Source organism: Salmo trutta, chromosome 28 (genome assembly GCF_901001165.1).
Source record: "Salmo trutta chromosome 28, fSalTru1.1, whole genome shotgun sequence".
NCBI classification, from domain to species: domain Eukaryota; kingdom Metazoa; phylum Chordata; class Actinopteri; order Salmoniformes; family Salmonidae; genus Salmo; species Salmo trutta.
In genome coordinates this window covers 3,173,144-3,190,501 of record NC_042984.1, presented here as the reverse complement: position 1 = coordinate 3,190,501, position 17,358 = coordinate 3,173,144, and the positions used below count along the sequence as shown (strand labels likewise).

At 44.0% G+C, this 17,358-nt stretch overlaps 1 protein-coding gene across 1 annotated transcript in view; it reads right to left on the bottom strand.

Annotated features, from left to right (window-relative positions):
• The window catches only part of hdac6 (histone deacetylase 6), a gene marked incomplete in the record, with an annotated part of 39,644 nt that extends 31,301 nt beyond the window's left edge, over window positions 1–8,343 (bottom strand). Inside the window, 5 exon segments of the mRNA XM_029718327.1 lie at window positions 1,225–1,309; window positions 3,250–3,335; window positions 6,059–6,172; window positions 7,201–7,321; window positions 7,871–8,343. Of these exon segments, the coding sequence (XP_029574187.1) occupies window positions 1,225–1,309; window positions 3,250–3,335; window positions 6,059–6,172; window positions 7,201–7,278 (363 nt within the window).
• Window positions 8,344–17,358: the final 9,015 nt, after the last annotated feature.

Here is a 17,358-nt window from a genome sequence, read left to right as displayed (position 1 = left end):
GAGAGACAGAGAGAGAGACAGAGAGAGAGAGACAGACAGAGAGGAAGAGAGAGAGAGACAGACAGCGAGAGAGAGAGAGAGAGAGAGAGAGACAGAGAAAGACAGAGAGAGAGAAAGAGAGAGAAAGAGAGACAGAGAGACAGAGAGACACAGAGAGACACAGAGAGAGACAGAGAGAGACAGAGAGAGACAGCGAGAGAGGAACTACTTGTGATATGAACATACAGTGTACATACAGTGAACAATACCTACAATATCAATGTACTGTGGAGAAGCAACCAGCACCGACTACTAGGACAACAAATACATTTCCTGTCTATAACAGCGCTGCTCAACGTCAGATCAGTGGACAAGCACCAGTCCCTGAGATGTTGCTGACCCGACTTGGTTGTTCCTCCACTAGCCCTTACTTCAATCAATCTATCAATTAATCAATCAATCAATCAATTCATCAATCAATCAATCAATTCATCAATCAATCAATCAATTCATCAATCAGTCAATCAATTCATCAATCAATCAATCAATTCATCAATCAATCAATCAATCAATCAATTCATCAATCAATCAATCAATTCATCAATCAATTTATCAATTCATCAATCAATCCATCAATCAATCAATTCATCAATCAATCAATCAATCAATTCATCAATCAATCAATTCATCAATCAATCAATTCATCAATCAATCAATCCATCAATCAATCAATCAATCCATCAATCCATCAATCAATCCATCAATCCATCAATCAATTCATCAATCAATCAATCAATTCATCAATCAATCAATCAATTCATCAATCTATCAATTCATCAATCAATCAATCAATCAATCAATTCATCAATCAATCAATCAATCCACCGCAGTGAGACAGCAGTCCCCTGTTTCTCCACTGTGTGTGTGTGTGTGTGTGTTGTAATCCCTCACCTCCACTGTAACACAGCAGTCCCTGTTTCTCCTTTGTGTGTGTGTGTGTGTGTGTGTGTGTTGTAATCCCTCACCTCCACTGTAACACAGCAGTCCCTGTTTCTCCATTGTGTGTGTGTGTGTGTGTGTTGTAATCCCTCACCTCCACTGTAACACAGCAGTCCCTGTTTCTCCTTTGTGTGTGTGTGTGTGTGTGTTGTAATCCCTCACCTCCACTGTAACACAGCAGTCCCTGTTTCTCCATTGTGTGTGTGTGTGTGTGTGTGTGTGTGTGTGTGTGTTGTAATCCCTCACCTCCACCGTAACACAGCGGGACAGCAGTCCCTGTTTCTCCACCATGTCCATTATGGTGGTCACTCTCTCTGGGCATTCTGGATGGCTGGAAGCAGGGCAACACAATAGCTCCTCAATAGCAGTCGCAATTCCCTTTTCAATAATCAGTCGGTTATTTGCTAACAGAATCAGAAATGAGGTCAAACTTAAATACAGCGGTACCTGTTTGGGGTTCCTGTTTGAGGTTGTTTGGGGTACCAGTTTGGGGTTGTTTTGGGTACCTGTTTCAGGTTGTTTGGGGTACCAATTTGGGGTTGTTTGGGGTACCAGTTTGAGATTGTTTGGGGTACCAGTTTGAGGTTGTTTGGGGTACCAGTTTGGGGTTGTTTGGGGTACCAGTTTGGGGTTGTTTGGGGTACCAGTTTGGGGTTTTTTGGGGTACCAGTTTGAGGTTGTTTGGGGTTGTTTGGGGTACCAGTTTGCGGTTGTTTGGGGTTGTTTGGGGTACCAGTTTGGGGTAACTGAGGTTGTTTGGGGTTGTTTGGGGTACCAGTTTGGGGTACCAGTTTGGGGTTGTTTGGGGTACCAGTTTGAGGTTGTTTAGGGTTGTTTGGGGTACCAGTTTGGGGTTCCTGTTTGAGGTTGTTTGGGGTACCAGTTTGCGGTTGTTTGGGGTACCAGTTTCAGGTTGTTTGGGGTACCAGTTTGGGGTAACTGAGGTTGTTTGGGGTTGTTTGGGGTACCAGTTTGGGGTACCAGTTTGGGGTTGTTTGGGGTACCAGTTTGAGGTTGTTTGGGGTACCTGTTTAGCTTTGTTTGGGGTACTTGTTTGGCGTTGTTTGGGGTTGTTTCAGGTACACTACATGACCAAAAGTATGTGGACACCGGCTCGTCGAACATCTCATTCCAAAATCATGGACATTAATATGGAGCTGGTCCCCTCCTTTGCTGCTATAACAGTCTCCACTCTTCTGGGAAGGCTTTCCACTAGATGTTGGAACATTGCTGCAGGGACTTGCTTCCATTCAGCCACAAGAGCATTAGTGAGGTCAGGCACTGATGTTGGGCGATTAGGCCTGGCTCGCATTCGGCGTTCCAATTCATCCCAAAGGTGTTTGATGGGGTTGAGGTCAGGGCTCTGTGCAGGCCAGTCAAGTTCTTTCACACCAATCTCAACAAACCATTTCTGTATGGACATCACTTTGTGCATGGGGGCATTGTCATGCTGAAACAGGAAAGGGCCTTCCCCAAACTGTTGCAACAAAGTTGGAAGCACAGAATCATCTAGAATGTCATTCTATGCTGTAGCGTTAAGATTTCCTTTCACTGGAACTAAGGGGCCCGAACCATGAAAAACAGCCCCAGACCATTATTCCTCCTCCACCAAACTTTACAGTTGGCACTATGCATTGGGGCAACATGACTCATCAGAGAACGCGTTTCCACTGCTCCAGAGTCCAATGGTGGCAAGCTTTACACCACTCCAGCCAACGCTTGGCATTGCGCATGGTGATCTTAGGCTGTGTGCAGCTGCTCGGCCGTGGAAACCCATTTCATGAAGCTCCAGACGAACAGTTCTTGTCCTGACGTTGCTTCCAGAAGCAGTTTGGAACTCGGTTGTGAGAGTTGCAACTGAGGACAGACAATATTTTATGCGCTACGTGCATCAGCACTCAGCGGTCTCGTTCTGTGAGCTTGTTGTGGCCTACCACTTCACGGCTGAGCCGTTGTTACTCCAAAAAGTTTCCACTTAACAGTTGACCGGGGAAGCTCTAGCAGGGCAGAAATTTGACGAACTGACTTGTTGGAAAGGTGGCATCCTACGACGGTGCCACGTTGAAAGTCACTGAGTTCTTCAGTACGGGTCATTCTACTGCCAATGTTTGTCTATGGAGATTGCATGGCTTTGTGCTCCATTTCAAACAGTGGCCAAAAGAGCCAAATCCACAAATTTGAAGGGGTGTCCACATACTTTTGTATACAGAGTGTACCCACCTGGAGCAGCAAGGAGACAGATGAACAGGGTTCAGAAAACATGACAATCACCTGGGATCCCAGAGACAGCAATGGTGGGTGAACATGTTGTCGAACACCAGACCAGTCCCTGTGGCTGAAGCCTCGTTACACAGATCCTACACACAAAACACGTGAGCGCACACAAACACAGAACAACAATAGCCATTAGTGCTGAGCGATTAGTCCTTTTTTGGTTGGTTTCAGATTCGGTTTGATTATTAGAAAATAAACCGTTTTCTATTAAACTTTCTATTATTTTTGTATTTATTTTTTACATTAAATGTATTATGAAATGACGTTACGATGATTTTAGAGCTTTTTAATGTTAATTCCAAAGCCCAAAAACGATTCTCTGTCAGGTCTACATTGGGTAGACGTCAATAGTAAATGACTAAATAATAACATATTTCAGTTGTGTATATTACTTTGTTTTTATTTGATTCCTTAAAAGTTATCATCTCATCTCTGCTCAGACAGTAGAAGTCAGCCAGCCAAACTATCTATTATCTCACGTTATCTCTGTTCTCCCCCGTATTGTACTGTCTGTAGTCATCCTATTTAGCTAGCCTGCCTAAGTATGTTGTGTTGTCTGACTAAACCATTTTACTAGTTTACTAGACATACTGTAACGTTTCATTACAATACGTTCACAAAGTCTCTCCACATTGTGTTGAGTACGTTCCTCTCTAGTACGGTCTATATGGGCTGTGTGTATCTAACCTATCGTAGCAGGCGAAGTGTTTTTCGTCTGTGTCCGCGTTGGAACGAACAGGCGCAGTGGATTATGGTCATTGTAGTTCATTACCACGTTTCCGCATTGAACTCCGCTGAATATTTGCTTCATGAAAAACTACAACTACCTTCAGCCCAGCGTCCCACATAGTTCTTGACTTGATTTTCTCTCTAGAGAAACGGCGTGTTGCGCTCACACAAAAACGAAATGTAAATCAAGTAATTGAACCGACGTCGGTCAGTTAGTTGTTTAATAACCGGGGGGAAAGTCAATCGCTCAGCACTAGCAGACAATGAGTGATGAGGTTATTATGTGTTCAGAATAAATGATGTAAACAGCCTAAAATGTTAGAATCACTGTTTCCTTTCTCTCTAGAGGCACTGTTTCCTCTCCATCTCCACTGTTTCCTCTCTAGACCCACTGTTTCCTCTCCATCTCAACTGTTTCCTCTCCATCTCTCTAGATATACTGTTTCCTCTCCATCTCTCTAGATCACTGTTTCCTCTCTAGATAAACTGTTTCCTCTCTAGACACTGTATCTAGAGAGATGGAGAGGAAACAGTGAAGATGGAGAGGAAACAGTAGAGATGGAGGGGAAACAGTGGAGATGGAGAGGAAACAGTAGGTCTAGAGAGGAAACAGTGTATCTAGAGAGATGGAGAGGAAACAGTGGAGATGGAGAGGAAACAGTGGAGATGGAGAGGAAACAGTAGGTCTAGAGAGGAAACAGTGTATCTAGAGAGATGGAGAGGAAACAGTGGAGATGGAGAGGAAACAGTGCCTCTAGAGAGATGGAGAGGAAACAGTGCCTCTAGAGAGATGGAGAGGAAACAGTGAAGATTGAGAGGAAACAGTGGATCTAGAGAGATGGAGAGGAAACAGTGAAGATGGAGAGGAAACAGTGCCTCTAGAGAGATGGAGAGGAAACAGTGCCTCTAGAGAGATGGAGAGGAAACAGTAAATCTGGAGAGATGGAGAGGAAACAGTGGATCTGGAGAGATGGAGAGGAAACAGTGCCTCTAGAGAGATGGAGATGGAGAGGAAACAGTGCCTCAAGAGAGATGGAGAGGAAACAGTCCCTCTAGAGAGATGGAGAGGAAACAGTCCCTCTAGAGAGATGGAGAGGAAACAGTGCCTCTAGAGAGATGGAGAGGAAACAGTGAATCTGGAGAGATGGAGAGGAAACAGTGAATCTGGAGAGATGGAGAGGAAACAGTGCCTCTAGAGAGATGGAGATGGAGAGGAAACAGTGCCTCTAGAGAGATGGAGAGGAAACAGTGAATCTGGAGAGATGGAGAGGAAACAGTGAATCTGGAGAGATGGAGAGGAAACAGTGAATCTGGAGAGATGGAGAGGAAACAGTGCCTCTAGAGAGATGGAGAGGAAACAGTGAATCTGGAGAGATGGAGAGGAAACAGTGAATCTGGAGAAATGGAGAGGAAACAGTGCCTCTAGAGAGATGGAGAGGAAACAGTGCCTCTAGAGAGATGGAGAGGAAACAGTGAATCTGGAGAGATGGAGAGGAAACAGTGAATCTGGAGAAATGGAGAGGAAACAGTGAGTCCATCTCTCTAGTTCCACTGTTTCCTCTCTAGATGTACTGTTTCCTCTCCATCTCTCTAGAGGCACTGTTTCCCCTCCAGATTCACTGTTTCCTCTCCATCTCTCCAGATACACTGTTTCCTCTCCATCTCTCTAGATCCACTTTTTCCTCTCTAGATTCACTGTTTCCTCTCAATCTCTCTAGACCCACTGTTTCCTCTCTAGATTCACTGTTTCCCCTCAATCTCTCTAGATTCACTGTTTCCTCTCTAGATTTACTGTTTCCTCTCCAGATTCACGGTTTCGTCTTAATCTCTCTAGATCAACCGTTTCCTCTCTAGATCCACTGTTTCCTCTCTAGATCCACTGTTTCCTCTCCAGATCTACCGTTTCCTCTCTAGATCCACTGTTTCCTCTCTAGATCCACTGTTTCCTCTCTAGATCCACTGTTTCCTCTCCAGATCCACTGTTTCCTCTCCATCTCTCTCACACACTCATTTACATACAAATGTAAATTTCTCCCACATTTAATTTCCCTTTAGGCTTCTTCTCTAAAGTGTGTACCAGGTTGTTCAGTTGATTGGCTATGTCCTCTTCTCCTTTACTTCTGTCCATTCTTCCTCTCCTCCGAGTCTCCTGCAGGTTGCTCGTCTTCTTGCGGGCCTTGCCGCTCTCCTTCTGAGGCAGAGGTGAGTAACAGGCAAATGTTGAAGACTGTTGTTGTTGTCCCAGTAAAATAACTCTCCAAGTGATTAGGAGACCATTAGAGTAAAAAACAGACTGAAGATGTTTGAAGAAATGACCCTGTCTTGTAAAGTGAATGTCTGTGTGTGGAACAACAGCTTCAGGGAGTCTAAAGGTTTAAATATGTCTACGTGGTCAAACTCCACCATCAACACGGTGATCATTAACAGCCACAGCTGTGTCTTAAATAGCACATGAATCCCTTTATAGTGCACTACTGTTGACGAGGATCCTATGAGCCCTGGTCAAAAGCACTGCATAGGCAATAGGATACCGTTTGGAACAAAAGCAATGTGTTACATCTAACTGGTTAATCTGTGGCAGGGGTGACCAGGCCCTTCTCCCGAAGAGCTACTGGAAGTGCAGAATTTTGTTGCAACCCTGCTTTAACACATCTGATTCTAGTAGTCTGCTGCTTCTCAGGTCCTTGATCGGTTGAATCGTGTGTGTTTATGTAGGGTTTGAGCAACAAACTGGTTTACACAGCCAGCCAGTTGGGTCACCGAGAATTAGGGTTTAGAATACTATAAAACGTGTATAAAAACCCCTTATAAACTGTATTTATGATTATATGACAATATTTCATGTTGATAATAATTATGTTAAATCATTTCTGATGTATCACATGCCTTGGTTTTCTTTATCAGTAAAATCAAGATTCTGCCTCTAATGCTATTCATTCCAGTTAGACTGGTTTGGATTTCTACCTGACCAATATGGCTGACATTTTTCACCCCCCCCCCCCCCCATTCCGGAACCTTGAGTGTTTACAACATAACTCATCTTAGTCATTTAATAGGATCTCTGTTGTTAGCCATCCCTGATATAACCTACAGTCAAGAGCGAGCTGCAGTGAGTCTACTTAAAGATGGTGGCTAGCTCTATTAACTTCTTATCATAGACATGTAGATAGTAGACAGACTCCTAATTCTCTGGTGTATATATATATATATATATCTTACTTTGGCTGCGTTGTTGTCCGGTGACTTTGACGTGCGAGGGGAACGTCTGACTGACCTGGTCTCTGGCACAGAATCCATACTGCAGCAGATACACTGCCGTCCACAGAAACACCTACACACCCTAGAACATATATCAACAAAAGGTCAAATAGCTGATGATAACAGATCATTTCTGCCCAGTTAGGATATCACGGAACCCTAATGAATAATCAATAGTGTCGAGTGGGCTTTGAAAGCATCACGTTTCTTTCCCCCAGGAAGATGGGGACTGTGTTTTGAAACGGAGTCATTTTGTTGTTGTTGTTGGACAGGTGATTTCACTTTCTCCTGTTGTCACAGACGTATAACCAATAATATCCAGTTTACCCGATACAAGCCGGCAGATATGGCTAACGTTACAAATGTGCAATTCAAAAGCGGTCATTGTATCCGTATCAACTAGTCAAATGTGGGTTTTATTTTTAAAGAAAACAAGGCGCAACAATGTCTCATCCGTGGTTAACGTTAGCCGATGCTTAGCTATAACAAGACTAACGTTGGACTAAAATGCTCTCCGTCCTCTAATTCAAATAATTGTAGTCATTTTTCAGAGCACAAAATGACAATAAAATAGAGCGTATAGACAAGAAGTATAGAGCCACGACAATAACACAGCATACGCTTCACTTACACTTGATGTTTGGCGTTAGCTGATCCTCCTCCTGAGCGCGAAGTGGAGCGGCGACAGCGTCGCACACGTCCAGACACGGCGCGGAGAAATGACGTCGGGCAAAGACCACACTCTGCAGTGGAAAATGTACATTTAACATTTAAGTCATTTAGCAGACGCTCTTATCCAGAGCGACTTACAAATCATTAGTCCAAACAGTTACAAAAACAAAACGTCGGGCAACTAAAAAAAAAAAACGACACTTTCAATTTGAGAAATTCAAGTATGTGTCCCTCGGTGTTTCGTTCGGGTTGCTTCCGTTAGAGAAATAAATGTTTTGCAACAGTTTCGACGTAATGAATTCGCCCCAAGTGCATGACGCGTCTTTGAATGGTGTATGTACAAAGTATCTATTCTGAGGTCGCTGTTAACAATACAAGTGAAGCCCAAGAGATATAGCACGGGGGTTGTGTGTGTTCCTCTGTACAATGCTTTGTGGTCCGTGTGTGATGTTTTCTGGTCTGGTCCAATGCCAACCAAAACAACAACAGTGTAACGACCCTCGGTTAAAATGCGCGGATATCGACTCTGTCGCGGCACAGTCGAAAGCGCGCTGGACTTCGGGCTTAGAAGGTCGAGGATTCGAGGCCTGGGGCCTGTTGCACAAAACTAGGATAAGGGATTAAGCCAGGATATGTTGGTGATCCTGGCTCAATTGATCCGTAATCCGGTTGCACTAAAGATGGATAGGGGGCAGGAGGATATGTTATGGTATAAATTACCATGGAGATTTATTCTGTGGAGCTAGCCTGCTCCAGACCAGGCTAAATTCCAGGATCTATTTAATCTCATCCCTAATGTCAGTCAGCAGTCACCACAAATGGAAACCAATAGTTATTTCACTGCTCACTATACATTGTTATCACATATAACTAGACCCACTGTCATTATTTAAACGTTTGTGATCATTAATTTCAATGATTTTGGATAAAAAATAATTTTTAGATTATGTTGCTATCATTAGATAATTTACAGTTTCCCATAGACTATAAGGCTATATATAAAATGATAGAATATTAGGGCCACAGAGGGGGAAAAAACACGTAATAATATTGTAACCGGTTGTTTTAAAGGAGGACAGTTGTTAAAATGACAGATGTGGGGCATTTCGTGAAATTGTACTTCAGTATGGTTTCATAAACAAAGACATGCTGATGTGCCAGAATATTAAGTATCACATTGTCATAAGTATCAAAACTGTAAAAACAATATGTAGCTTTTCTGCAGAAAGAACCAGCCTCATAAATGTATGACTTTATCCTTTTTCTTCAGTGTGGCCCTAGTACTCTGTCATATAAACAAATACACATTCCATATGAATATAAAAACACAATGTGTAACATTATGTTCCTTTATTGAATAAGGACAAAACAAAGCAGGTAAACCATCAGCTCCTTTCGAAACTGAAGTCACAGTGACTACAAGATGGAAAGCACAGAATCCAAGCATATTATACAAAATGATACATACACATTCAAAGGTCTGTATATAACACACCCTGCATGTCTGCACACTAAAATAAATGCAGGACAAATCCATACACATCAACTGAACAGACAAATGAATGGATGCAGTAGCCTCCCTGCAGCCTTGTATTACACACAGTATACCGCACAAACATCATAAGAGGCCAAATTCGTAAAAAAACGAACCCAAAAAAACCCCAATTCCTCTGCCACCGCAGGACATATTTAACCAAAATTGAAAGCACACATACTAACTAAAATAATTCAACACATATTGGTCCCTCAGCAGCCGACCACTGTCGTCATCAGGGAAGATTGCCGGATTGTCCCAGTCCATGGCTGGTGGCACTCTGGGGGCCCTCTCCTTCCTCAGGCAGGCCACATTGTGGAGGACAGCACAAGCCACAGTAATATCACATGCCCTAACAGGGCTGACCCTTAATTTGTGAAGGCAGTGAAAGCGTGCCTTCAGGAGGCCAAAGGTCATTTCAACTCTGGCCCTGGTCCTGGCATGGGCATGGTTGTAGGCCTGCTGTGCTTCCTGGGGGTCTGTGAAAGGTGTCAGGAGAAAAGGCTGGCAGCCATACCCCCTGTCTCCCAGCAACACACCAGAGAATTCACCTGTCAACACAAAATCTCATCATTACTACCTCATAAACACAGTGATATTCTTGACACAGCCATGATGGTTATAAATAGGGGTTGTGTGGCTTACCTTGTGATAGGCACTGATAGATTTCAGAGGCCCGAAAGATTCTGGAGTCATGGACTGAGCCAGGCCATTTTGCCACAACATTGCTGATCACACAGTCAGCATTGCAGACCATCTGAAATCATAAGATGAGGAATATTACACCAATCAATGCACATCACTGGCAATGCAGAGTGTTCGTCAATGGACAATATCAAAAAGTTATGTTCACCTGAACATTAATGCTGTGAAAGGATTTCCTATTCACAAAATCGGCCTCATGGGCACCTGAGGGGGCTTTTATCCTTGTGTGTGCAGTCCACTGCACCAATGACATTGGGGAAACCTGTCACACAAAGTAATGAGTATCCTACTATGTGTTAACAGTTGTCCTGTAATTTGTAGATCCTCTTACCTGCAATCCTATAGAACTCCTCTTTGATGTCACAGAGTCTTCTGTGGCCAGGGAAGGAGATGAAGACATCTGCTAATGCTTTGATAGCCAGACACACACTCCTTATTGTGCGGCAAATTGTGGCCTTGTTCAGCTGTTCTGCATCCCCCACTGAGTACAGGAAGGCTCCACTAGAAAAAAAGCGCAAGGCCACACAAACCATTTGCTCCACACTCAGTGCATGGCTCCGTGCAGTGCGGTGCTTAATCCTGGGACCCAGTAGTCTGCATAGATACCTGATGCCATCTGCAGAAAACCTGTATCTTTCATATAGATGGTCATCAGGGAAGGCCAGTGGGTCCAACCGGTCCCTGAAGACCCTTTCTCGCCTGAAGGCTCTCCTCAGCACAAGTGCTTCTTCATCCACCACATCTCGCACGAATGGGCATGCCATTGTCAGAGCAGAAAGGAACACACAATTTTGGGCCTTCATATAGGCTAGTGGCCACACCTGGTGCTGGGGGGGGTGGGCAAAAGAGGGCGATGCCTTATAACGATGACTTGGTTGTACTGATTGCTGGGAAAATAAAAAAAACCTTAGAAAGATGCCACCGTCCTGTGTGCTCACAATAAGAGCTCATATGTCATGGCTCACTTGACTTTACGAGAATATACCTAATTTTTATTTTGAGCTGTGTCATCTTCTTGGAGCTGGGGGAGGAAAGAAAAATAATGATTAATACATTTGTGTTACAGTTAGCATACAGTGTACATTGAAGGCATATCTCACCTCCCTCTCAAGTTTTTTTATTTCAAGGTCCAGTTTCCTATTGTCCTCTTTTTTATTTCGGACTCCAGTGCAAGATTTTCCATCTTTTTCTTCTTGTACTGAATGTCTATGTCTGCCAGTTCTATTTGGCGCCGGAGGTGGTTGCCATACAACTTTCTGATAGCTTGTGAGCTCTGTGAACACAATACAATTAGCGCAGCTGGAATTTGGCAGGATGTGGTGTCCTTTTATTAATACGCACTATGTTGCCAGGCTGGTTTTCCCACTGTATAGCATCTGGGTCCTGTAAAAGAAATTAGATTTTTTGATTTTGATGAGGACTCCTCACCATTGTAGAGTAAATAGTACTTTCACAGTCTTAACATGATACCTCATGCCTTCTGGAATCCAGAGAGATGGTCTCCTCCTCATCATCGTCTCCATCATGTGCTGTTGCTGCTGCACTGGGGCCTTCACCCTATCACATTTAATCGGATTCATATTGAAGCTAGTAGACAAGACATGCCAGGCCTACAGTATGCCTTTGATGGAGTACTCACTGGATCAGCATCGTCTGGTGCTTGTGCTGGTGGCTCTAACAGGAACACAGTGCTGCCAGACACTGCAAGGCAATAGGTAAACCAAAGTCAGACAGTCCAAATTGATTCAATATGAATGTGGTTGTATCCCATGTAGAGATGGAAGGACTTACCTTGAATGAAGCGGGTGGCATCTTGGGAGGAACCTATGCTCGTCTCTTTCCCCCCAGGGATCCCCTCTAAGACGGGCCTGCCTTTATTTAGCTCCAAGGCCATGTCCTCTGCTGGGGTAAGGTCAGCCTTTGGTGACCCACCACCCGTGCCTTGTCTGTGGGTATTCTTTTTCACTGCTAAAACAGTACAGACAATGTGTGAGCAGGCACCTTCTGGGTACAATATATGCTTGTGCTTTGTTAAATATTAGTCAGGGACCATACCATTCTGCAGAATGTTCTTGTATTTGATTTTGACCTGCTGCCATGTCCGTTTTGGCCCGTTCATGTTTAATCTACACACACACACACACACACACACACACACACACACACACACACACACACACATTTAATGGAGTCACACTGCAAAAAATTACTTGGTATTTTTGTCTTGTTTTCAGTAAAAATATCAAAAAATCTATCATAGCTTTATACAGTGTGATGGAGTTACTTTACACAATTTCACTCATATCTGCAGTGCATTTCAATTAAAAATTTAACCGTTTCATAATTACAGTACAACTGCATTTTTGGAGATGTGAATTAAATATTTGAATTGTAATTGTGATGTTTCAGCGGAGCGGTGACTGTGTAATTGTGCACTACTTACGCATTCAGGCGGTCTGCAATACTTTGCCACGCTTTTTCTCTTTGCTTTATCACTGTGGCGGTGTTGCCTTTCTTCTTAATTATATCTTTTACCTCCTCGTATGCCTCCATGAGGATTTGTGCTTCCGACGGGGAAAAGTACGCGGCTCTAGTTGCCATGGTAAATCAGTTAATCTGTGATCTGTGGCGGGGTCTATTTGAGTGAGCCGTGAGCGCGCACCTATCCAGGATTTGTTTCACCTGGCTTAATGAATCCGTGTCTGTTCATCCTGGCTTGGTCTTTGTGCAACCAATTAAGCCTGGACGCACATGTTTTGGCTTCATTGAGCTCAGCTGAGTCATTTATCCCGGATGTCTTAATTCTACTTTTGTGCAACAGGCCCCTGGTTCATTACAATAATATTGACTTTTCCACAAGGAATTTGTCTCTACTCTAATCTACTAACTAACTCACTAATAAGGGACTAAAGGTTAAAGCACTTGGTGTTTTTTTTCTTCTAATCACTGTTACATTTAGGCCGAATAGTGTTTGGATTATCTGAAGTAATGCATATTTCGCCTATAATTCATTGACTTTTTGTATTTTATTTTTCATAAATGTCTTCCTTTTTTAATGAAAAAAATATATATATTTCCTTTGTCCTCACTGTGACCATATGTTGGCTCAATACCATTGAAATAAAAGTCAACATCCAACAGTTGAACTGAGGATACAGCATGTGAATGTGTTTCAGTCGGATACAGTGAGACAGACGCCTGCTGAGAGGTGGGAGTCAGGAAGTGGGAGTCAGGAGGTGGGAGTCAGGAACAGAGAGAGGGGTTGAGGTCAAAGGTGACATATAACTGTTCCCCAACTGTCTAACTGCCCTGTGGTAAGAGAGAGAGAGGGAGGGATGAGAGAGAGAGGTAGGAGAGAGAGGGGTCAGTGTGTGTGTGTGTGTGTGTGAGAGAGAGAGAGAGGGAGGGATGAGAGAGAGAGGTAGGAGAGAGAGGGGTCAGTGTGTGTGTGTGTGTGTGTGTGTGTGTGAGAGAGAGAGAGAGAGAAAAAGGGGTGGGAGTGAGAGAGCGAACGGTGAGGATGCCCTGGCAACAACAGATGGGCCTGTAAGACTACTGGACTGGCCCTGTGGTTAGTAATCTCTCCATGTCATTCACTGCCATTTCCCCAGCGCAGGACTGTCTGCCTCCCCTAACACACACACACACACACACACACACACACACACACACACACACACACACACACACACACACACACACACACACACACACACACACACACACACACACACACACACACACACACACACACACAACACACCCCACCAGATGAACCTGTTCGCCTGTCACCCGCTTGTCATGCTGAAAAAACATGCCATCTCCCTTTTCCTCTTGCCCTCTTTTTTCAAAGGTCCTGAAAACTTTCACAGTTGAGATGGGGGGTATGCTAATTCACTCTAACTCACTCTATTAAATTAATCAAAACAGGAACATTTTACATTTGGCTAGAAATTCAACAGGAAATTATATCAACAGAGAAAAATGCCTACAGTCTAGAGTGCATTGACTTTTTCCACATTTTGTTACGTTACAGCCTTATTCTAAACTGTACGCGTAGACGGCTTGACAGAAACGGTAGCAGAAGGGGGAATGTTGAACTTTTTGTTGCAGACATATCCAGATGCTGCGTACCATTATGCGCAACTACGCTGTCAGTGTATTGGAAGCGTTACTCTGCAGATAGCACTACTGGGTGATCTGAAAAGTCATAGTCAATCAATCAATAATATCATAATACTTTTAGCAAAAATGTTTATCTTTCATTTACAATCTGTAGAAACTATGAGAACAGAAAGGTTCAGAACTTTTGGTGAAACATCACAGCACAGTTGAAAAATATTTGGCAAATAGAAATCCAATATGGATGGTGTTAAGAGATAGATGGGAGGGGTTTAGTGGAGCTATTAGGCAGAGTGCAGTAACCTAGGAAACGCACCGAAAGGTCCTGTTACCACCTCGTTAACAGACAGAGTGCAGTAACCTAGGAAACCCACTGAACGGTCCTGTTACCACCTCATTAATAGGCAGAGTGCAGTAACCTAGGAAACCCACTGAACGGTCCTGTTACCACCTCATTAACAGACAGAGTGCAGTAACCTAGGAAACCCACCGAATGGTCCTGTTACCACCTCATTAATAGGCAGAGTGCAGTAACCTAGGAAACCCACTGAACGGTCCTGTTACCACCTCGTTAATAGGCAGAGTGCAGTAACCTAGGAAACCCACCGAATGGTCCTGTTACCACCTCATTAATAGGCAGAGTGCAGTAACCTAGGAAACCCACTGAACGGTCCTGTTACCACCTCATTAATAGGCAGAGTGCAGTAACCTAGGAAACCCACTGAACGGTCCTGTTACCACCTCATTAATAGGCAGAGTGCAGTAACCTAGGAAACCCACTGAACGGTCCTGTTACCACCTCATTAATAGACAGAGTGCAGTAACCTAGGAAACCCACTAAACGGTCCTGTTACCACCTCATCAATAGACAGAGTGCAGTAACCTAGGAAACCCACTGAACGGTCCTGTTACCACCTCATCAATAGGCAGAGTGCAGTAACCTAGGAAACCCACTGAACGGTCCTGTTACCACCTCATTAATAGGCAGAGTGCAGTAACCTAGGAAACCCACTGAACGGTCCTGTTACCACCTCATTAATAGACAGAGTGCAGTAACCTAGGAAACCCACTAAACGGTCCTGTTACCACCTCATCAATAGGCAGAGTGCAGTAACCTAGGAAACCCACTAAACGGTCCTGTTACCACCTCATCAATAGACAGAGTGCAGTAACCTAGGAAACCCACTGAACGGTCCTGTTACCACCTCATCAATAGACAGAGTGCAGTAACCTAGGAAACCCACTGAACGGTCCTGTTACCACCTCATCAATAGACAGAGTGCAGTAACCTAGGAAACCCACTGAACGGTCCTGTTACCACCTCATCAATAGGCAGAGTGCAGTAACCTAGGAAACCCACTGAACGGTCCTGTTACCACCTCATCAATAGGCAGAGTGCAGTAACCTAGGAAACCCACTGAACGGTCCTGTTACCACCTCATTAATAGGCAGAGTGCAGTAACCTAGGAAACCCACTGAACGGTCCTGTTACCACCTCATTAATAGACAGAGTGCAGTAACCTAGGAAACCCACTGAACGGTCCTGTTACCACCTCATTAATAGACAGAGTGCAGTAACCTAGGATGCGTTAATCAGTTGATTGGCAGGTGTAGGACTATAGAACAATACACTTTCCTCTACTGTGGATGCTCACAAGCGTTTTATAGTTAGGCTATGTAGCCTAGAGTTTATCGTTACACTTACACATGTTAACTTTACTTTTATACTCTATAAATTTAGTCCTTAGAATCATTTACTGCTGCAAATTTGCCAAGCCCCATAGGGAAGTAAATCGGAAGTCAAATCCATCGATTCCGTTTGCTGTGCCAATAGCAACATTGGAAAATGAGTTGGATACCAATTTAACAATCCTTCTATAGGATAAAGCATCGCAAAGTACTTCATACCAGTTCAATCACATCGATGTATTCAGAGACCACATTTCAAGAAGCATGTTTCTTTGCATACTATAGTACAATAATATCCATTATGAGGCTAAAGTCTCCTTGTCAAAATAGCAATATGTGAAAGTCATTACAATGATTTGATGAATGATAACCAGTATAGTTCTATAAATAGCACCGAGGCCAGACCAAGATGTCTGCCTTTGCATGCTGTAGAGACATCAGCAGTGTTTCCTTCATAGCAAAGCCAGGCTGGCTGAGTGGCACACAGTACTGCACCAAAATGGAGGATGAGTGGCACACAGTACTGCACCAAAATGGAGGATGAGTGGCACACAGTACTGCAGGCCAAAATGGAGGATGAGTGGCACACTGTACTGCAGGCCAAAATGGAGGATGAGTGGTACACTGTACTGCACCAAAATGGAGGATGAGTGGCACACTGTACTGCACCAAAATGGAGGATGAGTGGCACACAGTACTGCAGGCCAAAATGGAGGATGAGTGGCACACAGTACTGCAGGCCAAAATGGAGGATGAGTGGCACACAGTACTGCAGGCCAAAATGGAGGATGAGTGGCACACTATACTGCACCAAAATGGAGGATGAGTGGCACACTGTACTGCACCAAAATGGAGGATGAGTGGCACACTGTACTGCAGGCCAAAATGGAGGATGAGTGGCACACAGTACTGCAGGCCAAAATGGAGGATGAGTGGCACACTATACTGCACCAAAATGGAGGATGAGTGGCACACTGTACTGCAGGCCAAAATGGAGGATGAGTGGCACACTGTACTGCAGGCCAAAATGGAGGATGAGTGGCACACAGTACTGCAGGCCAAAATGGAGGATGAGTGGCACACTATACTGCACCAAAATGGAGGATGAGTGGCACACTATACTGCACCAAAATGGAGGATGAGTGGCACACTATACTGCACCAAAATGGAGGATGAGTGGTACACTGTACTGCACCAAAATGGAGGATGAGTGGCACACTGTACTGCAGGCCAAAATGGAGGATGAGTGGCACACAGTACTGCAGGCCAAAATGGAGGATGAGTGGCACACTGTACTGCACCAAAATGGAGGATGAGTGGCACACAGTACTGCAGGCCAAAATGGAGGATGAGTGGTACACTGTACTGCACCAAAATGGAGGATGAGTGGCACACTG